Source organism: Thalassophryne amazonica, chromosome 11, assembly GCF_902500255.1.
Source record: "Thalassophryne amazonica chromosome 11, fThaAma1.1, whole genome shotgun sequence".
NCBI lineage: Eukaryota > Metazoa > Chordata > Actinopteri > Batrachoidiformes > Batrachoididae > Thalassophryne > Thalassophryne amazonica.
In genome coordinates, this window is record NC_047113.1 from 60897269 (window position 1) to 60924204 (window position 26936).

General features: G+C 39.9%; 1 protein-coding gene across 1 annotated transcript in view; it reads right to left on the bottom strand.

Annotated features, from left to right (window-relative positions):
• Nucleotides 1-26936, bottom strand: part of gfra4b (GDNF family receptor alpha 4b) — a 117041-nt gene that overhangs the window by 14757 nt on the left and 75348 nt on the right. Inside the window, exons 2-5 of the mRNA XM_034181936.1 lie at nucleotides 15965-16240; nucleotides 15561-15641; nucleotides 10051-10396; nucleotides 4977-5086 (exon numbers count right to left, since the gene is read on the bottom strand). Coding sequence (XP_034037827.1) covers nucleotides 4977-5086; nucleotides 10051-10396; nucleotides 15561-15641; nucleotides 15965-16240 — 813 coding nt within the window. The remainder of the gene's footprint in view (nucleotides 1-4976; nucleotides 5087-10050; nucleotides 10397-15560; nucleotides 15642-15964; nucleotides 16241-26936) is intronic.

Below are 26936 nucleotides of genomic sequence, written 5' to 3' on the forward strand. Positions count from 1 at the left end.
AAAAATAAGTTTCATGATGTTTTTCCTCCTTTTCAGTGTCAGACTTGTGATGACATCATCCGTTTGTCTTGTGCTCTTGTTGTGAAAGACTCTTGTGCAAGAAATGTGTTCTGTGACAATGTGGGCAGGTTCCACTCTGAGTTCCACTCTCTTGCAATTCCTTCAGAAGAGCTCATTATTCGAATAATCACTGAAATTTCTGACAAATCCATACGTGGCTCATTTTTCATGGCTTTATTATTCTGTCTGACCAGGGCTTAAGGAGTTTTTGTGTCAAACGTGGTGCTGGTATCACCATTTGAAAGATCTTTGTAAATATTCTGATTTCTGCTGCACCAGATTTAGCAACAAGGAAATACTTATTTTAGCATCCTTTGAAGAGAATTTTTTGCATTTGACTTATTCAGAAGAAATCAACATATTGATTAGGGTGTGGTGGTACATACAGTTGCTTCAAATGGAATTTGTGTTTCAGCAGGACACAATGTGACCGATTGCCAAATCAACTGACCCTCAAGGTGTTGATCTTTCAATGGTGAAGATTCTTAGTCTCTGGCAGTACAAGAATAAAGACTGTAGTGTTCTTTTGCACGTGGACGGCTGTGACAGATTGAAGTCATATGATATGGGGATGCATGCATGAATGGTTTCAGCCGTGCTGTTGTATGGATGGAAGGTTACATAGCAAAACAAAGATCACAAGGTTGTAGCTAATATGTTCAGTGTGCTACACGCTTGGCTGGGTGTCCTGAGAGGGCTCGTGTTGACAGCACCACTGAGAACAGCCATGTCTCCAACATGCATGTTTGAACTAGAAGTCCTCACGGATCCATTCAGAATGTGTTCTTACTTTGTTACATTTGACAGATGCAATCAACTGTTTCTCTGTAGAATGTGAAACAGAGACTACTGTGATTTATTGTGTATAATTGATGCTGCTTGTTGAATGTGTTGTTTCTGCTGGATAGGATGGAGAAGTGTGCAGAGTCACTAAGTTGCATTTAAAAAAACATCTTAATATGCAATCATTTGGTCTTACTTTGCAGTGTTTGACAAATCCGATGAACTGTTTCAAGAGAGAGGCCGCTGTGACGCTTTGTTCATTAATTGATGCAACTCATTAAATGTGTTACTCAGGTAGTCATTTTCCTCCTTTTCTGCACCATTTTATTCAAGCTGAAGGAACTCCAGGTTTGTGACAATTTTACGCATGAGTGTGTGACGGGAAAGACAGACTAGTGTACTGTACATAAAAATAATAACTTCATATCAGATAATTTACGCTGTAACATTTGACAAATTGGACAAACTTTCCAAACAAAGACGAAGAAAGTCTGAGAGGGAGTGAAAGAGCATGGTGACACTGTGCATCGTTCAAGCAGCTCATCCAATGTTTTCTGCTGTCAACCAAGTCTTTGATTATTGACACACTTCTTCATATTTCCCCCTGAGCGCTTTTTAATTCATCTTCTCTCTTCTTTTTTGCACACATGACCATTGCTAATAGGCTGCACACTCTGATCCCTGCAATCAATTAAACGCCCACTGGAATCTCCAGTACTGAAAAATAAAATAATTGCAAAGTGCCAAACCTTGCAGTTCTTTGAATGGCCCCTTTGGACTGGCTCCAAAAGTGAGTCACTCCCCATAGAACCCCCCTGCTAAAAATCTGCAACTTTACAGCAGAAATGAACATGTTTACACTTGAGTACAGAAAAAAATGGTTTTGGTCTTTATAGCTAGTACAGGGGGGAAATGTTTTATATAACTCATCAGTTTAAAAGATTTTAAGCCATAAAGTGATGAATAATTAGGGATGTGGTCAGTTTGAGTGACACCTCATGTGCTAGGCCCCACTAGCAGTGACTGCTAGCTGCTGTGGGCTCAATTGTGTTTGTCCTTTTACACCATTTTGTTGCAAATATCCAAGAAAATATAGCTAGCTGTGAGCAGCCAGTGCTTCAGTTTTTCCACTGAGGGAAATTTTAGTATTATTTCATTTTTTATGTTAGCACTGTTAGTATGAATTAGCAGGTATTGATATCTTGCTGACATTAGCTACATTAATGGTACCACAAGTAATGAGGCTGTCTGTAGATTTTAGTTTTTAATACCCAGACTAAAGTCATCCACGATGAAAGCCACCACCCAGTCCATAAAAATATGCATTGACCAATCACCCAAACCATGGCTAACTTGTTAGCATTCGCTTGTTTGGTAACTGCAAGATGGGCCTTCGTTCTTCTTGCCCACATCAAGCCGGTCTTGCCCACACTCCATTTCTTCATCCATTTATGGATTGGCCAGGAGTTTGGCAGAGCCAGGCATTGCCAAGATGGTGACATCTGGAACCAGTGTTCTGTCGAGATGAGGTGAGTCGTTGAGATGAGGTTCCTCGCGTAACTGCACATGTATGCACTGAAAAAATTACTTGACGAAGTTCGCTTATTTTGACGGGCAAGTAAATGTATAAATTGTTCATCTGAACGTAGTAATGTATAAAATCTACTCACTATAAAATAAGTATTTTTAACCTGGAGTTAGCTTATTTTGACAGGCAAAATATACATATACATAGATTTATGCTCCTAACGTAAAATACAGAAAATGTTTTACTTACTATAAAAACTCTGACTTGGAAAAAACAAACAAACAAAAAAAAAAAAAATGCGCATGCGCAGTTGCACGTTGAGCAAGTTACATCATCTCCACATGCGCAGTAGCGCAATGCACCTCATCTCGGCGTTCACCTCATCTCAACGGAACACCGGCAGACTTGAGCTTTAAACCCACTCTTCAGAAAACCTGTGACTGATGTTATGAGAGTTTATGCAGGACATATAGTCTTACGTGAAATGCACACAATTCAGAGACTCTTGATGACAGAACAAGAACTGAACTGGTCTCGAGAAGGCTGACTGATATTTTGACGTGATGCAACCAGCAGAGCTATTATTTGAACACTCCGTTGGAGCATCATGCCATGCAACGAATGATCATGAATATGGCAGACATTTGTATTCAACCCTTGATGGTTAACATTCCATCTATAAGAGAATGACAGTAATGTGATGCCCAGTTCAGACTAGTGTGCCTTAATTGAGAGAATGGTGTCAACTCAGAACATGGCACCATTTTGGTTCCAACTGCACTGAACTACTGAATGAACCTTTTATATTTTCAACATTTTTTTTAAAATCAGTTAACCACATACAGGAACACATCCAGGTATAGGTGCTATCAAAATAAATAAATAGTTAAGCTATCAAATTCACATAAATTGAGTATTTATGATGATTTAGTTAATTAATTTAAAGCCTGATTTATGCTTCTGCAGCTCTGTAACCCCGTGTCAGGCACTGACGTATGTGACATATTTAAAGTTCTCCATCTCTGGATTATGCTTTATTATAGACTCATTTGAACCTCAACAAGCTTTTCTTTCTACAATCATCACCTCCAAATCAAAGGTATGCTGTAAATGTGTGGACCATCGTGGTGAAGAGAGAGCTGAGCAGGGGGCAAAGCTCTCGATTTACCGATCGATCTACGTTCCAACCCTCACCTATGGTCATGAGATTTGGCTCATGACCGAAAGAACGAGATCGCGAGTATAAGCGGCCAAGATGAGTTTCCTCCACAGGGTGGCTGGGCGCTCCCTTAGAGATAGGGTGAGGAGCTCAGAGTCGAGCTCCTCAGCATCTTTTCCGGATGCCCCCTAGACGCCTCGCTGGTGAGGTGTTCCGGGCACGTCCCATCGGGAGGAGGCCCCGGAGAAGACCCAGGACACGCTGGAGGGACTACATCTCTCGGCTGGCTTGGGAACGCCTCAGGGTTCCCCCGGAGGAGCTGGGGGAGGTGTGTGTAGATCGGGAGGTCTGGGTGGCTTTGCTTGAGCTGCTGCCCCCGCGACCCGACTCCGGATAAAGCGGAAGAAAATGGATGGATGGATGGATGGATGGATGGATGACTCCGGTTCCACTTTACTCAAATCGGCGAGTGTCAGAACTGAACTTTAATTTGTACCTCTGTTACTTTGCACGTCCAGACTGCGGGTCCAAGTCTGAGCATGGTGTGACAGCAGTCATAAACATTTATGACATTGACATAATGTTTATGACACATTCATGACTGTCACGTAACAGTTATGACAGTGTCATGTCACAATTATGACATGATGTTCAAGTAAAGTATTACCTGAATGACTAATGCAGGAGGATGGGTTTTGATGCTTGTACAGATGCTTTTGATGTTGCAGCACAGTACACCTCACTTGGAACAATGGCACTGCAAAATATCTAACAATGGGCTTCACTCGTCCCCATTCATCAGCCACTATTGTATTCCCACGATTACACGGTGTTACTGGTGGTTTAATGTATAATAATTTATACAGACCCGTCACTGCAGTTCAAGCTTACTCTCCAGTTCCTTTTGCACTAAAGTGTGCTGAGCATTGATAACCGGAGACAATAACGTCACAGCGATTATGGCAGTGTATTGAATGTGTAGCACAGAGATGAGAAAAGGTGTTAAAGCAAATCATGAATATAACAGTCAGTGTTGGGGAATAATTAATTATGTGTAGCCCAATTAGGTTAACGACATTCAAATCTCAGTAGCTTTTTGTGTAACTGATAATGTAGCTTAGGTAAACTGTAGTAGTCTGAATATGCTGTGCAGTTCCATCTTAATCATTTAACTGTGAATTTTGGTTACACACTTCTCTTCCATCACTGTTGCACTGATTTATTGTTTCTATTTCCCTTCACAATTTTTTAGTCACGTCTTCCTCTACAAATCCTGCTTGTTTTTATTTTTCCTCCTTTCAGATATTACATGTTACAAGTCTTCAATTACGTATTGCATTTATTCAGTGATCTCTTCACTTTTTGTGCTCCTTCTACTGTTCACTTCATTTTCTTCTTCCATTTTTTTCCTTCAGTGTGTCTTTCACCTCTCGGGTTTATACCCACCGATAAGTCCTGTGTAGGCGAGGAGACAGGCTCCATAGTTCGCTTGCTTGCAGCCAGTGGAATCCATATTGGATGGTTCACAGTCGTACTGAAACTGTGCCAGGCGAGACCTACAGAAGTGAAGTGCATTGTTCAGCATGAACATGATTTATCCTTGAACTTCTGTGTATTGCTGTGCAGCACATCGCATGAACGAGTACACATACTCTGAAAGCAAATAAATCACACAGTCACACTTGATAAATAAGAATGTGTGAATGTTTCATTTTTCTACAATGCAGTGGTGTTTATCGGTTTACAATTTACCAATTATGTATATGGCTCACAATATGCTAAACCGTTATATTACACCTGAGGTACTTCATGAATGTGTTTATTAAATATGGATTGTTGAATAGAAATGTTTGTTATTGTTAACACTAATGTAACTAATGTATATATAGTATGCATAATTTGAGTGTATTTCGTTGCTCATAAAATAAAGAAAAATTGAAAAGAAGTTTGGAAAATCCACTTTTTTCATCACATATTATAACACGATTGGACCTCACTTTTTCAACCAGGTCATATTTTTTTCAAACCAACCTCAAGGCAATTGCATTGTGCGTTAGTCAATAGAAAACCCATGAAATGAAAAATGTAAAGTAAATAAAAGGCCCTCGAGTCAATTTTAAGTACAAAAAAATTTAATAAAAAAATGACCCTTGCGGATGTTACGCCATCTGTCAAAACCAAGTGGGAGATATAGATGGTTAAAAGTCACATAAACTATAGCTAACATTTACACTTAGATGGGCATTCTACTTTGAAATATGTATTCTCCAATATACATCGTCAGTTTGTATAAAAGATCCGCGTATTAAGAAATTATAACAAGTTGAAAACAACCTCAGAATTGTCTGTCAAAAATAACATCTGCAAGGGTCCATACTCTTATTAATTTCACTTTTCCATTATGGAAAAGTGAAATTTTTAAAGTTAATAGTTAATGAGTTATCTTGAGCTTTGTGGTTCATGAAAGAAATATATGTGTACTACAATTTCAAACTAGTTTGCAATAAAAACATGTATCTTGAAAAATTGACCTTTGTGTTACAGTTTAGCATATTGTGAGCCATGTGTGGTACATCTGGAACGTATTCACAGCGCTTCACTTATTCCACATTTTTTGTCACAGCCTTACTCCAAAATAGATGAAATTCATTTTTTTTACTCAAACGTCTACACACAATACCCCATAATGACAATGTGAAAAACTACTTTTGAGATTTTTGCAAATTTATAATTTATCACATAAGTATTCACAACCTTTGCCATGAAGCTCAAAATTGAGCTCAGGTGCATCCTGTTTCCACTGATCATCCTTGAGATGTTTCTACAGCTTAACTGGAGTCCACCTGGGGTAAATTCAGTTGATTGAACATGATTTGGAAAGGTACACACCTGTCTACATATGAGGTCCCACAGTTGATGCATGCCAGAGCACAAACCAAGCATGAAGTCAAAGGAATTGCCACTAGACCTCCGAGACAAGGTTATCTTGAGGCACAAATCTCAGGACGTCTATAGAAACATTTCTGCTGCTTTGAAGGTCCCAGTGAGCATAATGGTCTCCATCATCCATAAATGGAAGAAGTTCAGATCCACCAGGACTCATCCTCGAGCTGGTCGCCCATCTAAACTGAGCGATCATGGGAGAAGGGCCTTAGTTAGGGGCGTGACCAAGAGCCCGATGTTCACTCTGTCAGAGTTCCAGCATTCCTCTGTGGAGAGAGGAGAACCTTCCAGAAGGTCAGCCATCTCTGTAGCAATCAGGCCTGTATGGTAGAGTGGCCAGACGGAATCCACTCCTTAGTAAAAGGCATGTGGCAGCCTGCCTGGAGTTTGCCAAAAGGCACCTCAAGGACTCTCAGACCATGAGAAACAAAATTTTCTGATCTAATGAGACAAAGATTTCACTCTTTGGCATGAATGCCAGGAGTCATGTTTGAAGGAAACCAGGCATCATCCCTACAGTGAAGCATGGTGGTGGCAGCATCATACTCTGGGGATGTTTTTCAGCGGCAGGAACTGGGAGACTAGTTAGGATTGAGGGAAAGATGAATGCAGCAATGTACAGAGACATCCTGGATGAAAACCTGCTCCAGAGCGCTCTTGACCTCAGACTGGGGCGACGGTTCATTTTCAATAGGACAATGATCCTAAGCACACAGCCAAGATATCAAAGGAGTGGCTTCAGGACAACTCTGTGAATGTCCTTGAGTGATCCAGCCAGAGCCCAGACCTGAATCTGATTGAACATCTCTGGAGAGATCTGAAAATGGCTGTGCGCCGACACTCCCCATTCAACCTGATGGAGCTTGAGAGGTGCTGCAAAGAGGAATGGTCAAAACTGCCCAAAGATAGGTGTAACATGCTTGTGGCATCATATTCAAGAAGAACTGAGGCTGTAATTGCTGCCAAAGGTGCATCAACAAAATATTGAGCAAACGGCGTGAATGCTTATGTTCTTGTGATTTTTTTTTTTTTTTAACAAATTTTAAATAAAAAAAACAACACTTTTTTGTTGCCATTATGGGGTGTTGTGAGTAGAATTTTGAGGGGAGAAATGAATTCATTTCATTTTGGAATAAGGATGTAACTTAACAAAATGTGTTAAAAGTGAAGTGCTGTGAATACTTTCTGGATGGACCCTAAATACTGAACATATAAGAAAGCTGTTGAAGGCAATGAGTATAATTAAAAGCTGACTTTTTTTTTTCTGAGCCTAGTTATTGATCTGCAGATTATCAGTTGTCAAGTCAATCACTACACCTTCAATACAGTGTTGCATTTGTCCGAGTGAATTACTTTCAGACTTCAGGTTCATTTGTGTCCAATTTACATATGTAAATCTACATGGGTAATGTAAAACAATGTAGGTGTCACTGCCCACATACTTCCTTTATATGTCCTTTATTTTATGTTGGGATGTTAAGAAATGCATTGAATAGAGGCGCTGCACAGGCTCAACATTGAACATGGCAATGGCTGTAATAATATGTCTGCTGCAAAAGAGACAAAAGCGAAGGGACCAGTGCAGATGGGTGTGGCCTGTGAGGCCATTAATAATTCACAGGTTTATACACATAATCAGGGATAAGGTTAACGTAAACCAGTTTTGTTTCACATGGTAGCCAGAATGTGTGCTTCACAAAGTGGAGAAATGTGTTTCCCACACATTGAAACAGTAAAGTGGGAAAGCTCTTACTTGGTGTGACCTCGTGAATTCAGATGTACAGCAAAATGCTGAATTACTGGGCTGTCAAGTACCTGAACAATGACAGTCACGTCAAAGATTCTTGCAAGGCCACAGGTGATTTCTTACAGAACAAAGTATTCCTGTGCTTCATAATGCCACTCGACTGTAACCCTATTGAACCTTTCAAGAGCATTTTGAAGATGGAAGTTGTGAAGTACTTATTATGTAACAGTAAGGTACTCTGGTAATTCTTCAAGTGCAGTACAATAGATGTGAACTTGTATATCGAATGTAACAAAGGACGAGTTCAGTAATTGGTAAGAACTAGAAGACTTATGGTTCCCTGGTGGGCCATGAAAGTGCTGCCAGTGGTCCATGAGAGGTTAACAGAAAGATTTATTTTTAATTTCGTATTAAATTTTAAAAGTACCCAAAAGTATTCAGGTTTATTTTTAAAATGTATTCAGAAGTAGTAACACAAAGCCAAGGGAATTCAATTCTTATTTTTTTCTGAACTACACTGTAAGTTGCATTTTTTTTTTTTAACTAGTTTGGGAATGAGGTGTAAATAAAATTACACCTCAAAATTACGGTACACATTTGTTATTAATTATAGTTATTACAGTGACTGTTTATGTAGGGATTTCCCAGGAATCAAAGCACTAAACAAAATAAGCTCCAATGATAAAGACTAAAGACCAATGATAATGCCAAAAATAAAATCTGCACAACAACAATGCACAAAAATCCCAAATTAAAATGCTGACAATACAGACTTATACGCCCGTGCAACTTATACGCCGGAAAATACTGTATGTGTTGTTCTTCACTTATCTGCCCTTGAACATAATATATGGAAATATGTCAGCATTGTGTTATGTGTCAATCAAAATCATGATTAAAGGTTTGAGTGGGCTGCAGGAGATTTTCATATTTCAAAGTTGGTCATGACAAGTTTGGGAATGCCTGTCCATGAATATCACATGTGTAGAACATCTACTCGTTCTTTCACTGCGTAATGTAATTATTTCACAGTTATTGATGGCGTACATCTTGTATATAAGTGTAAAAAATGGAACATTTTTTGGCTCATAATGGTTATAAATGAGAAATTAAGAAATATTATGGCATTCAGATGGATGACATTAATTTCTGCTGTATTCTGCGTGTGGAAATAAAGCTGGCCATTTTTATTCCACTTTTTTCTACCATTACTTGGATATTTGATTAAATGTGTGGATTTCTGACATTAAGAAATGTGATTTAATGGTGAAGACTGAAGTTACTGGACTATGATGTGAAAGTGATAGAGTAATATGTTTCATCCCCAGACCTGGCATCATTAGTAAAGCCCTTTGAGTTTAATGGGGCTGTGAAAAATAATGGTCATGACCAGAGATAGCAATGAGCGATAACTCTGATCCATCTGGCTCTTTATCTGCACTAAATATTTAATGTGTTATTCCAACTGGCTCTCTGGGGTGTTCTAAGCAGTGGTGGTAGAAAGCTTGAGGGTAAAACAGTGGGCCATTTTGGTGATTGAATGGCTGTTTATTTGGTTTCGAAGAGCCGTGGTGCCAAACAGCACTGGCCCTAATATTGTGAGTACATCCAAAAACCGATATCCAAGGAATACTCAAATAAACGGCCTTTGCTGATTTGGGAAACCATGAAAAAGAGATGAGCATATTATTAAGCAAAATACAGCTGGATATTACAATCATATTATCACAATGTTTTATTGTATTGAGGTGGAGCTTGAACATCTTTTATTGACTTGAGACTGGAGCAAACAGAAGCTCATCGCAGGCTTCCGTGTAGTTGTGTTCTCACCTGCACACATAGTCGGCTTTGCAGATCCGCATCTGTGTGAGACAGCTGGGCCTTTCCGTGCTTTCGTAAGAGCAACTGGGAACTATAGTCTGCCGCCGCCGCTCTGCACATGCCGTGTCCGTGCACGGGCAGAAGAGCAGCCCGTGTGTGTAGTCAGCGGGGACGCGGTCAAAGAACCTGCGCAGAGCCTTATTGCATTTAGCTCGGTTGCACAGGCCGGACTTGGCGGTGGGTTTGATGCAAGCTGAGACGTATTCTGTGCGAAGCTTCTGGCACAGGTCGTCCACGTTGCAAGCTTTGGCTGCATCCAAGCAGCGATTCACTGTTGTCATGCCAACATCCGAGTCTGTGGATGGAAGTAAGGTCAAAGGGAAAATGTACAAATCCGTGCCAGAACAATGCATATACACACATGTGAGTGGTGTCGTACAATCCAGCCCATAAGTATTTGGACAGTGGCACACTTACTGTAATTTTGCCTGTGTGTAGACCACAACAGTAGAGTTGAAATGAAGCTTTATTTCACAGAGTTTAACAAAAATATTCTTTTGTGTTTCAGTAGTAATTACAGCCACTTTCATACACAGACCCTCCATTTACAGAGCCTGTAAATGGTTAGACAAACAAAGAAGGCATTGCTGCTGATACATTTTTCAATCCCACTGTGGTGATCTGCAAAAATTATAAGAATTGTGTAACTGTCTGAATAATTATGGACCTGACTGGATGTTCAGTTCACCTAGTCAACATTGTGTGAAGTGTTTTTGTCTTGTTTGGATCTTATGTTGGGATAAGTACTCTGGAAATGAAGTTCACCCTCAGGCTGTAAGTGTATGTGTGTGTAAATAAGCTATGGACACTCATTTCCTGAGGACCAGAATAACAAAATGCACACTTAGACAAGAGCATGCTCTGTTACATTATCAAACAAGCAGAATTTGCCTCACTCATATGTATTATTCATGTTCCTCTTCAATTTAAAAATATCGTCATCATCATGGCTTAACTTCACCATATATATATTTATACACATACACACACACATTTATTGTTATTTCCATTAAATATTCAGATCTTAATGTCTTGTTTACAATTTACAATTTGCACATGTTCAGTCAAGCCCCACTATTTTGTCACGTGACAATTTCACAAGTAGCACAATGGAAATAAGCCTTTTACGCTGTTATCAGTGTTGATACATTCAGCTCTGTATGTTTGTACTGATGTTGTAGAATAAACTCAATCAGTCATAAACAATATTTTATTTACATTTTAACAGCGTCTGCAGGAGGGCATACGTGTACGCATACATGAGATTTTGAGAAGAGAGGAAGTTACCTTTGACTGCATATAATGCGAGTGCGCGCTGACATCTGCGAGATGTTTTGTAAATCACTCATGAGGTGTTGTCAGGTTACAAAAACAGTGGTTTCAGGTTTAGAAGTGTTTATTTGTCGCTAGCTTTTACATAATATATGAGAAAGATGTTAGATTTACCCAGAAACACAGTGGCCAGCCAGTGATGTCACGGTGCCTCTCTACTCTGATTGGCCACCACCCCCCCAAAAAAAAACGTATATGCATGGCTCCTAGCATAAAAATAGGAAACAGAATGCTGCGTTTACACAAAGGCAGGACGTGTTACAAATGTCATATTTGCGTCATTCTTGGCACATTCCTGACATTCTTAACGTGACTTAACGCATCTGAATAAGTTCTTAATAGTGCGTGTTGGTGCGTGATATTCGTGGAGAATGTTTTTGGCTGTCAAAAAATCTTCCACGAATGAGCATGTTGATCCATCTTGATTAGTGTTGATCCTTAATAGAGCGTGACAGCGTTCTTCTCTGATGTGCGCACAATTAAACCCTGCTGCACTGCATTCAGTTCCATTGCTGCAGTATGCTGAAGAAGGATAGTGACGCAAAGTTGGCTAAAAGTTTCGTTCCAATGCTCATCAGCATGCTCCTGTAGGTGTTCCACCTGCTGTATGTGCCTGATGTTTGGGAAAACGAGTGAGATGAGAGCCGCGTGGAGCCACACATCTGGCTCTCTCCATCTCCTCCTCCTCTCTGCGCCACTCCATGGCACAGAGCCCAACTAAGCATGCAATCACAAAGTTGTTCTGCTGTGGATTTTGAGGAGCAAAGTGGAGCGATCTGAATTGTTCAGCAGCTGATGGATGAATATGGGTGTGTGTCAATGTGACAGAACTTAACGATGCGCTGTTACGCGCGATAGTGTGCAACAGTGTGCAACAACGCGGAACATTATTCTTGACCGTGCGTAATGGTTCCTAATAATTCTCCAGCAACACGTGCCATTAATCGTAGCACGTGGTAACAGGTTGCAGCAGTTCCTGAGGACACCTGACACCTCTGCCCCAAATCATCACATTCGTGATCAGCAGCCAAGAATGTATACTTCGTGGCATTTGTGACTTGCCGTCATTATGTGTAAACGCAGCTTAAAATAGGTCAAAGTTAGCCATTTTTGAACTTGTCCAAGGTCTGTGTCCCAAGAATGTCCCCTGTGAATTTGAAGACTTTGGCAGCAATAGGACTGAACTTATGCTGATTTATGTGGGATAGTTTGTATTACCCTGTATTTTGCCACCCTATATTGTGCCTATATTATAAAATTATCTTCTGTCCTTGTTACAAATTAATTTAATGAAAGAGACTTAAGTTCTTTTCAGATATGCTCTTTAGTGAGTAAATTTTACTGAACATGGCAACTGATCAGCGCTGCACACTGCTGGTTAATGCTGCACGCCGTCTCTGTTTCATTTACTGAAACAAAGAATGATGCCACAGACAGAGGAGCTAACAAGTAATGTTTAGCTCTGGTTGTTTAGCTCTGGTTTTGTGACCATTCACAAGCTCTTTTTTTGTGATATTAGACATTTATGTGAAAGAGAAACTCTCAGAGCTGCTGTGTTAAAATAATAATGTTCTTGCTGCTGTTTAACGCTGGATATTGTCTTCATTTAGTTCAGTGCTACAAAAGAAACACAAAACATGCCACAAACAGAGGCATTAATGAGAGAGACAAACTGAAGTCACCTGACTTAATTCTGAATTAGATACAATTGACTTTTCTCTTTGATGTTAAAAAAGGGTGTGTAGAGACATTCACTTATCCCGACAGTGATTTGGAGTCATGAGATTGCTGGACAGAGGTGTCTGGAGATGCAAATACCTTCACAAGAAAATCAAGTCTTTGCAGTCTTTGTGCTTCCTGCCTTGTTGTACAGTTGTGAGTCTTGGATGCTAACCAGTAACCTCAGGTGATGACTAGAAGTCTTTGGTACTACGTACCCCAAGAACAGCTTTGTGTCAAATAGATGGTTACTTTGGAGAATCCGATGAGGCATGTTACTTGCATTGTGAGGAAACATCAGCTGTGAGTTTTTTGCTATGTGGCACGTTTCTAATATCATGAACCAGCACAGAGTTTTGAGGACCTCAGTGGGTGGGCGAGGCCATGGAGATGCTCACATATCATCTGGCTGTGACAGATAGATGGTGACTTTTGAGAGGCGGGGATGGAGCAGATGTTTTTCTGGTTGGGACACGTTGTGTCATGTAGGTAGCAACACAAGGCAGCAGCACATGCTCCCAGAGCTGACATGACAGACTGAACAGCAACATTCAGTCATTCATTTTTGAAACCCACTTCTTCCAGTTAAGGGTCACAGGAGTGCTGGAGTCTATCCCAGCAGTCACTGGGCGAAAGGCGGGGTACACCCTGGACAGGCCGCCAGTCCATTGCAGGTGAACAGCAACAGTGTGATTAAAAACAGCCTGTTGACAGAAAGTTTCAGAGTGATGTGTGCAAGTAACTTTCATGACTGCTCCCTCTCTTGAGTCCATGGTTTAGTAGGGTACTTGGGGGACATTTGTGTACCAGCTTTCACCAGGCAACATTACAGTGCTTCATTATACTTGTCAAAGTGACTTCAGCAAAAGCAATACAGGCACAGATTTAAATGAGGTGTAGGAACTGGCCAAAATATATAAAATGAAATTACACTTCTGAAAAAATCACAATGACTGAGAAGCTGAACTGCAGCCTTTGTTCACGCTCAGTCATCTGCACCAGTGTTATCCAGATGAGCCATTTTTCCATCTGTTGTAGCGTATTTATGAATTGTCACATTCGTGATGCTGCGTGCTGTATTGTTTACTACAACTCCAAACTAGGAAAAAGTTAGGACAATACGGAAAATGCAAATAAAATAAAAAAAATATTTGAATTGCCTACTTGACACAGCTTTACCATACAGTACCATATTGTTTGTATTTCTTAGTAATTGATGTAAATGAAGTCCAAGACATATTCACTGACTTGGAAATGTTCATGTATCATCCTCTGTGTTGTCTCAAGATAACTGGTAATCAAATCTTATATTTAGACTAGATTGCTCCATCCCAACTTTTTCTGGAATGTGTTACAGGCATTAAATGCAGGAGTGGATGTTTATTAACAAAACATGAAATGTCTTAGGTTCATACTGTCAACTGGAACAGAAGTCAAAGTAAAAGTAAGGATCCCCGCTTTACTTATTTTTTTGTTTGTTTTAATTTTTCTTTTCTTAATTTTCCATGTCATTCCAACTTTTTCAAATTTGTGGTGGTATTTTGAAGTTATATGCTAAAAAGTTTGAAATTGCATAACCTTTAACATGAAGAAAACTTGAAAGTATTGAGTTTAATTATTGCTTTCTTTGATGGTGAAGCATAATGCATTTTTTCAGTATAATAACATTTGATAAATTCATGCATTATCACTCTGATTATTGATTTACTTTATTTTCATTTTATTTTTTAATTTTCTTTATTTTTTGCTACCACTGCAATGCATCTTGCGAGCTACAGTGCATGGATAGTGGTGTGTAGTTTTGTGCTTCGTATTTTGTTTTGATTTTGACCTTCAAAATGATTGATTTAGAACATTCAAGTATGATTTTGAAGGGTAAGGGATGGCATTTTATTAATGCGTGTCCTCAAAGGCTACAAGAGACACAAAAATATTCTGGTGTTATCATAGAACATGGATGGATTTGTAGCTTTCTGACAGACATTTCGTTACGGTCTTGACTTTCAAATGACTTGGATTCAGGACTTTAAAATGGTTACTTATAGCTTGCAAAAATTGCAAAATTGATGGCAAACCAAAATTAATATATTCTCTATGGGGAGGGAATATGTTGGATTATTTTGGCATCATGTGTAGATTTTTCCATGTGATGGTGAGAGCATTGTGTCCCCTCTGGTCCTGCTTGTTTCATATCACACTGACATGAATGGGGTTGCCATTAACAGCTTGTGCTAAAGATATTTTGGATACTAGAACATGTTCAACTGAAGAACACTAGGATGTCTGATTGCCTTGGGCATGCTTCCAAAAAGAATTCAGGAGAGATATATTTTTGCAAACAACAAAACCTCTTCAAAGGACAAAATGGTAAAAACCAAGTGAGAATTCATCAAGGTCAGTAAACTTGCCAGCTGTGATAGAAGCCAAGCGGACGTAGTCATGATCCCGCTCTATGGTCTCATAGGGGTAACTCTCCACCAGGTTTAGTCCTGAAGAATAAAGGCACAAGTAGAAAAGTCTACTGGAATGTTATAATGACATAATCCATCTAAACTGTATGAAACATAAATAATGCTTACAGGCTGTCATTTTGATGAAACAATCAGCCAAATCATAAATTATAATTATAATTATACCTAGATAAAATCTGCCTATACCTAGATAAAATCTGCTCATTACTCATTCATCAAACATAATATTATCTTTAATGAAACATTGCTCATTAGCTAGTGCATGCAAAATATTACATTCAGGTTTGCAAACTTTTCTGGCAAAAAAAAAAAAGCTAAGATTTGCAGCAGTGGCCGCTAACCATGTATAATGGACTGATGAAGGCTCCAGTAAATGCTTAGGCAGTTCTTCTCCTTTTTCATGCCCCGTTTGCACTGACAGCCATGTAAGGGACTGGAGAGCAGAGCTGACACTGCATTTGCACATTGGCTTCTGGCACTGGGACCCAGCTTTATGTTGCCATTACCCGCCACACATTGACGCAAAGTCCGCAGACGTGGACTGCAGGTCTCATCACTCGAGCATGAGTCTCCAGCCTCCAAGCAGTCTCTGCCGGCCATTATAACTTCTAACAGAGCTGTCAGAAAGGAAAACAAAAGGGATTTGGTGAGGGAATTTGGGAACAGTTGAGGTGCAGGGTTATGAATTGAGATAGGAAATTAAGAGGCAAGTAACAAGGAGGAAAGTTTAATCCAGATGTCAAGCTTAAGATATGAAAACAGCATGAAAGTACAAGTAAAGAAGGAGAACATTTGGCAGGGATGGGGGGTGGCAGCTGTGTCCTATTGTCTAAACCCATTTTTGACTGTTGAGGACGGGTTTAGCTGATCATGCTGAACAGAGTTGAAGTTAACCCCTTAACGCCCAAATTTATATAGCTGTATATAAAAAAAAGTTTTGTGTGTGTTTTTGCCTTTAAGTAGATGGTAAATAATGTTGAGATTATTAATTTCACTTTTGCACAAAAACTAGATAGTAATATTGGGTATTCTGGTAATGACTTTATGTTATAATGTTATAATAATAATGATGGTATGTTGTAAATTTGCGACAACAGGCATACAGGTCAATTTGGTAAGTTGCATATTTGAGTCAGAGATTGTAGCATATATGTGACGATGGGCGTTAAGGGGTTAAACATGGATAATACAAGCCACAGTTGACTTAACCACAGATTATGGTACCTGAAAATGCAACCGATAATCTAGCCATTGACTATAATGCTAGCATTTGTGTCATATCTTTCATTAGTGTTTACTTTAATGTGGCGCCTGCCAGCAATCCAGTTCTCTGTGTCAACAATGTGCAGGAGCTGTGTACTCGAAACCCGGAAATCCACTCATTTCCAAAGTGTTCTAATATCTGCAGGTCACATTGTGGGGGGTATGCTAGACAATTTACTGAATCATTAAATGGCTAATACAAGCAGAAGCTGAGGCAACCATGCTAGCCATTTTACCATCATACAGCATGTTTGAAGTCCTGAGCGATTTCTCTCACCAGGCACTGGAAGGGCAGCTTGCAGATCAGCAACTCTGTGGATTTCTGGTAGCAGCGGATCTCTCTCAGTGCCACGGTGCCGGGCCTGTAACGGTGAGGCTTCTTCACACCGCCCTCTTCCGGGCGGCTTTAGCTTTGGATTTACGGGCAGTCTGCTTGGTTCTGGCCATATTAAAGCTTCCTTCAGATCTGCTCTGCCTCTTCTGCTGAGCCAGGTCTCTGTTTCGCTTAAAAGGCTCATAACACTTCACTGCTTGATGCCCAATAACTGTTGGTAGCCTGTAAAATGAGCAACCTGCCTCATTTTTATCACCTCTGTTTGAACAACTGACGACAGCACAAACGTTGACCATTCTTGAAGCTTCTGCAATTGTTCGCCAAATGCACATAGCGTATCACAACAGCCACCGTGTCGTAATCCAGAATGGCCATGGGGTGCAAAGTCACATGACCAATACATCATATAAAAACCCTCTATTACCAACACGTGAGTATGATTATTTCTATACGTAATTCGGTCAAGCCTTCAGAGCCTTCACCTGTGATGGAGGAATATTACTATTTTGTCTTTGCTTCCATATAAATATATACAGAATATTGGAGAAACTGTATCTTTCATCATTCAAATGCTTTTTAATCTTTCAGAAAATCCAAAAAGACATTTGGATAAATTGTTGTGGTTGTTCTGCACCACCCCAGGCCAAATGACACAGCACGTTTCCTTGAATTCTTTATTTTTGAAAAGTTTGTAAATGTCCAACATCTTGATGACAAAATGAGAGTCCATGGAAATGCTTTGAGGTTGATTTAGGTTCATCTGGGAATAGTTTTATTAATTTTCTTCTTTTTTCTGAGTAGTCTTTTTTATGCCCACTTGTTAGGATGATGAGTTGGATGATGTGTTGAATAGTTGAGTAAATAAAAACACATTGAATGACATGTTGTAATTAAAGTTGTGCTGTTAGAAAACCCACAAATAGAATCCCGTGACAGTAGAAATGGATCATGCGATGATCTCTCTCAGTGAGTAAATGTCACATCAAATGTCATGAACATATAATGCTCTGAAAAATTATTACAGAACCTTGCTTGTACAGAAGTTGGAGATCTTTCTAAAATGTAATGCTAACTATCCATATATTGATCCTAGATGTACAGTGAGTCCAATCCTTTTTGGCACCGTGTCTTTTTTTTTTTTTTTTTTTGGGGGGGGGTTTCTTCATCAGTATACAACAAATTGAAGCATGTCCCTATGACAGTATTTTCTGTGCAATTGTGCATCACGCAGCCCCCAAAACAGCTAATTGGTTCAGACTGAACCTCAAGGGAAAGAGATTAGACAGCAAACCCTGGGAAGAGTTTATGGAGTCATGATCTCACTGGACATAGGTGTTTGCCAATGCTGATATATTTACAGGAGCATTGCGGTCTATGTCTTTAGGGTCCTGGTGCTCCCTGTCTTACAACCCCAATTCCAATGAAGTTGGGACATTGTGTAAAATGTAAATAAAAACAGAATACAATGATTTGTAAATCCTCTTCAACCTATATTCAATTGAATACACCACATAGACAAGCTATTTAATGTTCAAACTGATAAACTGTTGTTTTTGTGCAAATATTTGCTCATTTTCAAATGGATGTCTGCAACATGTTTCAAAAAAGCTGGGACAGTGGTATGTTTACCACTGTGTTACATCACCTTTCCTTCTAACAACACTCAATAAGCATTTGGGAACTGAGGACACTAATTGTTAAAGCTTTGTAGGTGGAATTCTTTCCCATTCTTGCTTGATGTATGACTTAAATTATTCAACAGTCCGGGGTCTCCGTTGTCATATTTTGCGCTTCATAATGTGCCACACATTTTCAATGGGCAACAGGTCTGGACTGCAGGCAGACCAGTATAGTACCCGCACTCTTTTACTACGAAGCCATGCTGTTGTCACACATGCAGAATGTGGCTTGGCATTGTCTTGCTGAAATAAGCAGGGACATCTTTGAAAAAGACGCTTGGATGGCAGCATGTGTTCCAAAACCTGGATGTACCTTTCAGCATTTATGGTGCCATTACATTTACATTTTACACAATGTCCCAACTTCATTTGAATTGGGGTTGTACTATATGGTTTGTGAGACTTGGATGCTCACCAGTGACCTAAAGTGATGACTGGATGTCTTTGGCCCCAGGTCTCTTTGGAGGATCCTTGGGTACCACTGGAATGACTTGGTGTCAAACGAAAAGTTACTTAGGGAGACTAGGTGAGGAGTATCACTTGCATTGCTACCATATCTCACACCATTTCGTGATTCAGCATCATGAAATATACATTAATCTACTGGTTTGTGATGTTATCATGAAAAGGGTTGCATTTTCGTAACGGGAGCACAAATTCATTCAAATATATTCCGTGATAGGAGCACGAAATGAAAAGTGATGCAGCGGGGTCTGGAGGGATTAGGGGAAGGGGTAGGGTTTAGGCTATGGTTATGGTTAGGGGGAAGGGTAGGTTTTATAATAGTAAGATTAAAAAAAAAACCTTGTCACAAAAATGTGACTCATTTCATGATGGGAGCACGAAAAATCTCGTGAGACTGAGTTGTGCATTGTGAGGGAGAGTCAGCTTCCATATTTTGGCCATGTGGCACATTTCTCTATGCATGATCCAGCACAAAGGTACCTGAGTATTGAGGACCCCAGTGGCTGGAGAAGTGGGGAAGTTCACACTTCACCTGGCAGCAGCAGTTAGATGGCTATTTTGGGGATATGGGGATGTACCCATTGACTGCTTGGGTTGTTGCCATCCAGGTCCCAAGGCAGTTCCGTGGTGTCACAAATTCATCAAATTGCAGCAGCAGTGCATGCTCCCAGACTTGACTTGACTTGTGCTTATATTGTAGAAAATCCTGGCAAAATTTCCAGGATGATTATTTTGTTCTCATGAAACAGAAACAAAATTGTTGAAAAGCTATATTTCCTTTTTGCCAACACTTCAATCTATTTCATCTGCTACCCATATTAGTCCATGAGCCATGCAGGTTTTTGGCACCACCTCAGGTGACTACACAACACTTACAATCCTGTCTTACCACAGCCTACACAAAAATATATGACAACCTTCCCAGAGTGGCAGCTACAGCCAGGTAGGGAGTCAGTGAATGATTACACAAAGCTCAAAATTTTAAAATGCTCCAGTCATATTGAAACATATGCCACATTATTTGTTATTTATTTGATCAAAAAATCAAAAAGGTATACTTTGGACTATCTATGACCATAAGTTATGGAGTAGAAACAACAAAAATGAGTTCAGTTTGTCCAAAAATTCATGCAAATTATTGTTTGAGATAGGATAGGATAGAATTTTAAAAAACAAACAAAAAAAAGAATAGTTTGCACTGCCTATTATACTTAGTAATCATGTCATTGAATCCAATTGATGGTGGCCTTGTTAACTTGTTACTTTGGAAACCAAGCATTCAAAACCATGAAATAGATTTTTGGAATCGATTCCATTTTGGTAAGGTTACACCTTACTTGTGTGAAGCACCTTGGGGCAACCTTGTTGTGATGTGGCGCTATATAAATGAAAGTAAATTGAAATTAAATTGAAATTTTAATCCTATTAGTTAAACCAATAATTTCCATCACCTTTCACCAAAGCTGGAGCATGTTTTGTTATTATCTTTTTTAACTGACTGAAATCTGCCTTTATCTTAATTTTTCCTGTTTTTACCCCATACAGAAAACCATAATGCTCAGTAATAAGACAGTCCAAACTGTTTGTTTTTTTTGTTTTTTTTGTAATCTTTATAATCAGACAAATAATAGCATACCTTTCAACACAATTAGAGCACTTTTAAATTATGACCTCTGTGTTATTATTCATTACCTTACTATAACTACCACTCTGTGCAGGTTACCATACATTTCCTGGCCCTGGCACACTGAGACTGGACTGCCAGTGTGGCGTATTCATCATTTATAGTTCCGACTAGGTCAAAAGTTTCTGCAGGCTCAGGGACTATATTGTTGTCCAAACTCTTAGACATTGTCTTTTCCTCTGTTCTGCACATGTCAGAAATGTCCCCCAAATACAGTTTGTGTCACACAAAAGTTCCAACAAAAGCCAACATTCGGGAAGACCAGATGGTCAGTTCCAAATTTGAGGCAACAGTCCCAGGCCTTTCCTCCACGGCAATGTGTGTCAGTTTGTGCTGCCTGAGCAGAAGCTGGAATTGACACCATACATCATGAATGCAAATGAGCCGCTTGATTTGACATTTACAATAAGCCTGTCTCAGTGTACCAGTGGGTTTAGCCAATTAACCATGTCAGTAATCAATGTGTTCTGAGCCTCGGTTAAGTCTTCAGCTTCTCTGCCACATAAATCACAGACAGATTAGCTGATCAGTTACCCTTGCACGCTGGCTTAATGGTCCACTTCAGCAGAGATAAAATGGAAAATGAAACTTAATGAAGTCAGCTAAAATGTTTCCTTTGCTCCTATATACCTATAAAGCAGTGAGGCTGTGGGGAAAATGTAATGTATTGGAGCACTTAACGGCTATCATCTTTGTTTCACTGCACTTTAGATTTGTTAAATTATCTTAACAGTTGAGTTCAAATGAGCAGCCTCAGAAAATAAAATATGAGCCCAGTGGAAATGCCCAACATCATGCTAATACACTTTTAGTTTGGTTCTTCTGCAGGGTTGCCCAAAGCTTTTCCAAAGCTAGGAATGTTCCCTGTAAAATGTCGTGAGGGAACAGATAGATAGATGAGTCCATTCCTGCCATATTTTTAACACAATAACTCATAAACTCTCTACTACTACTACTACCCTCTCTACTTTTAAGATTAGGCTTAAAACTTTCCTTTTTGCTAAAGCTTATAGTTAGGGCTGGATCAGGTGACCCTGAACCATCCCTTAGTTATGCTGCTATAGACGTAGACTGCTGGGGGGTTCCCATGATGCACTGTTTCTTTCTCTTTTTGCTCTGTATGCACCACTCTGCATTTAATCATTAGTGATCGATCTCTGCTCCCTTCCACAGCATGTCTTTTTCCTGGTTCTCTCCCTCAGCCCCAACCAGTCCCAGCAGAAGACTGCCCCTCCCTGAGCCTGGTTCTGCTGGAGGTTTCTTCCTGTTAAAAGGGAGTTTTTCCTTCCCACTGTAGCCAAGTGCTTGCTCACAGGGGGTCGTTTTGACCGTTGGGGTTTTACATAATTATTGTATGGCCTTGCCTTACAATATAAAGCGCCTTGGGGCAACTGTTGTGATTTGGCGCTATATAAAAAAAATTGATTTGATTGATTGATTGATTGATTGATTGATTGATAAACAGAAAATGCTATTGTCTTGTAACTCACCAAATTAAAAGAATAAACTCATTAAAATCTGGTTAAACAGATCAACTTAGTAAGCAACTTAGTTTTGCATATGTAATATCTCAGAGACATGTCTGCCACTGACTGGATGGTTTGTAGCAACTGGATGGATGATGGATTAGGAGCAGGTGTAGTTGTCAGTGAGACAGACAGACTGTTTCCACACAGAAATACACTAAATAAAACTGTTGCCTTCTGTTTGTTTCTTAGCTGTTACATTGTAAAACTCAAACTGATCGGCAGACCGCACAACTGCAACAATATGAATATCGTCGAAGCAGACACTTCTTCCCTCTCTCTCTGTTGACGTGTGGATTTCAGGTCACATGTCGCTTGAAATTAGCTTGTTTATGAGTTTCCTTTGCAAAGCCTTGGTCTGATGACTATCAAGGAGGTTGCCAGATTGCACTTTCATCCAAATCTTTGACTGCACTCAGAACAGCCAAATGGTTTTTGACCTGTATGACTTATCATGCGTGTGATCAGGGTGCCTTTCTGTTTCTGTCATTTACTCCAATCAGAACAGCTAAGTGGTTTTCTGTTTGCTTGCCTCCCTTTGTGTTGCTCTGTGTTGTTCCTGTGACAATATTCGGTTCAGTATTTGACTTCCTGAACATACTCTTTTTGAGTAAAATTATTCGACTTAATTAACTGCAGTTAATTTAAGGCAGTATTGTTTGCTTTGTTTTGTTTTGTTTTTTTCCCGGGGGAGGGGGGTGGTTATTGAGAAGTTAAACTGCTTTTTTCCTTCCCACTTAACACAAATAATTCAGCTTGAAACTTCTTAGACCTTTCACAAATCACCATCTTTTGCCATTTGAATGTTAGTTCAGCTTTGGGGCCCTTTATACAGCTTTTTGATGGGGTGTATTACTTAGTTGTTGTTTATTTATTTAAGATTTCATTCATTTCTTTGGAGGTAGTTGCTGAGGTCTTTTTAAAATGAGAAACCTCAGTTTCATTTAGTTCTTCAATTTCTTTTGGCTACATTTACATAAATTAAAAATGTAAAAATCTAAACAGAAAAGGAAAACTGTAACTCCTGGAAAACACTGTATCTCCAGAAATATTGTAGCATTGCAGTCATATACAGTTATTATTTTAGTGTTGTTGTTTGCTTTTTTATTTATTTGTTTATTATTATTTTATTTACTTTTTCCTTCTCCTGATGCTGCCCGCTTCTGTAGGGTCGCTTCAGAATGCAATGTTATGTACTTCCTGGAATGTTTAACATTTTAATACAACTTTTTAAAACTCTGTTCATTACCAACAACCTAACAAACAAAACAGTTTTAAAAAGTGCTAATTTCTTCCTTTTATCCATATAAAAACCCTAAATGTGTAAAAGGTCAATGCAGTGATAGGCCCCGCCTCTTCGTCGAGACATTTTAAAGCATGTCCTGTTTGTGAACCTTTTTTGCAGCTCCACTCCAAAATATAACAGCATCTATTCTACTCTGGAATCACACACCTCAATGTTTGTGAAATTATGTATTTTATTTAAATCACTGCATAATTTGTGCAAAGTTTGTTCCCATACTCTTCCCAGATCCTTCCGCCGATTTCCACCAAACATGGTGTTTGGATGAAGGTCAAATGCAGAACTGCCCTTAAAGGGTTAATTTTGACAAAGCTTAAAATCCTTAGGGCCAATGGTCAAATTATGACTTTCACTCTTATTTGCAACAAAATTGCCACACAAATGTTAGCCCGTTCCAGAATCAAACAGAGTCAAACTGACCAAAGGTCAATCCTTGTACTGTGTAGCCTAGTTAATTGCATCAAGGGTCAAAATTGTGACTTTTGTTCAGATGTACACCAAACTTGACACACAAATGTAAACAGGTTCTGGAATTGCCAAAGCAAGCACAAATGTATCAAAAGTCAATCACTGGAGTCAAGGTCTGTTTGTTTGTCTTCTCCTCCTAGGTCTGTTTCTACCAAACTTGGTCTGTGGAAGGACGACTCTGGCATTTCCATGAGAAGGTTAATTGTAGCAAAGGTCAAGATTTTCACCTCAATTCACCTGAACTATGAGACTAGTTTGAGGAGGTAAGAGACCTCAGTGGTCCATATCAGCCCCTCCGTTGATGACGGCGTTTGCATCAACAGCCTTCTTGAACTGTCCTACTGTATCTGCACAGGATGCATGGGCTGGAAAGTTGTTCCACAAATTAGCTACTGTCTGTGGAAAAAAGTACTTCCTATGTCCAAGTGGGTTCTATCCTTATTGAATTACATATGATGAACTCTCGTCTGATAGTTAATGTCTGACAACTTAAAGACATGCTCTAGATCTACCTGCTCTGCCTTTTGTTTTAATCTTAAAAGATATGCTCGTTGCCTCCTTGCTTGTGAAGTGGATAATCCAGTACTTTTTCATCACACTTTGTATGGAAGGTGATACAATCCATGAATCATTTTGCTAACCTTCTCTGAAATCTTTCAGTCATGTCAACGTTATTTTTAGTCATGCTGTTATCAATGGAATATTGATTTAAAGTGAAAAACACAAACAAAACTTGTTTCTTTAGCAGACAGCAGGATCTAGAGATCTTAAATGTTGTAAAAATTATCAGGGAAATTTCCCAATAGCCAATAGGAACTTTAAGTTACTAAATATGTGGCGATTCCAGACTGCAAGTAGGTCATTTAACGTAATGTTTTCTTAGAGCCCCTTCACACATAACATGAATGACGCAGAAACCGGAAGAAAATCAGCAAACCAAAAACAAAATGGGGAACCGTGAAATATTCCACCTGCTGTCGGGAGGGACACACGGTCGGACAGGCATGCACGATACCACGGAAACGATTTTGTGCACGCTCATGTTCACGCTCGCGAACACAGTGCGAGCACGTGGAAAGTTGCGCAAACAGCAGGGGAGAAAAAAAATAATAAAAACACACCACAATTTTTAATACTTAATTCCTGTTATAAAAAGCAGATTTAGCATCCGCCGAGACGTACACCAGGAAGTAATGACATGACGTGGATTACTGCTCTCCCTTTTATGTTTTACATGAATTACCTGACATGCTCGTCTCATGAAGACATCAGCCGGGCTTCCGTCTCATGAGGAGTCGGGCTCTCACGTCGTAAACACATCAGCCGGCATGGTGTGCCCAGCGTGCGGTGATCCGCTGCAAATGTAATATGTGTTTTAATTATTACAATATGGGGAAATGCCACAGTGACACGCACCTCACTGGGGTGTCCTGTGGGGTGATTTTCTGCATGGCACAACATTCACCAGCATTGTGGTGCGCTGACGCAGCGGTCAGCTAAAGCAATATGTGTTTTAATTTATTTCCACACGAGGACAGCATGCCGACGTCCACGCTTCAGGCTGTAGTTATGTGTCTTCATATCCTACAAGCCAGTACAGGTGTTCCTGAGTTATGACTTGCGAGCACAGACATCTGGCCAGCTGCATGTCGCAGGGGGACATGCCCACTTCTGTCTGCGGACCTCAACAGCTCACAGAAAAAAAGACTCACTCTCTGTTGCTTTGTTCTGTGATTTTAATTTAATGTGTGTATTATTATGTGTTTGTCCTGCATCTGTCTGATGTCTGCGTTTGTAATGTAACACCTTGCGTGCATGGTCACGCCCAGCTGACAGTCTGTGGTCAGCTGACATGCACTGTATGTCCACAGCAAAGAGTAAGAGCAAAGCGATCACCAATGAATGAGTTCACACCTTCACCCTTATTTGTATTATTTAATCTCCACTCTTTCTGTCTGTCATGTAAACTACAATTTACGTGGTGGAAGTGACATCAGCCTGCTCAGCTGGTTCCTTAATTTCACACTGTGCCACACGCTTAAACGCTGGCCTCATAAGATCATGTCGGTAAGTAATTAGCATCATGTGATGAGGGCGTGAGCGGCCGCACACATGTGCATTGCATGCTCACCAGATGAACTGCAGTACACAGCCGTCAGCTGTTCCAGCAGTACACTGCGCTGGACAGCGACCGGACTCCGGGTCTCTCAGCCACAGCTGACAATGTTGGATTCACGGTGTGTGTGTTGTGAAAGTGTAGTGACACGGACCCAGAACAGGGGGCGCAAATGAACGGCCAATAGATGAGCCAAAAAGTAACAATTTAATGTTGTGAAACGTGCACAACGAATATACAGACAACCTCAGAATATAATTACAGTCAAATCACAAAGGTGACGTGTGGGCAGGCTCGAGGATAGAAGACGTCTGTCCTGAGATGAACCGGAACCACACGATTTCCTCCACCACCAAACCCAGAGAATACTGGAGCCGCCAAGTCCCGAATTCCCAGGTGATCACCGTCCCCGACTGTCGGATCTGGTACTGCTGGTGAGAACAAAGACAGTCAAGTGTGGGTGTGTGTACACCCA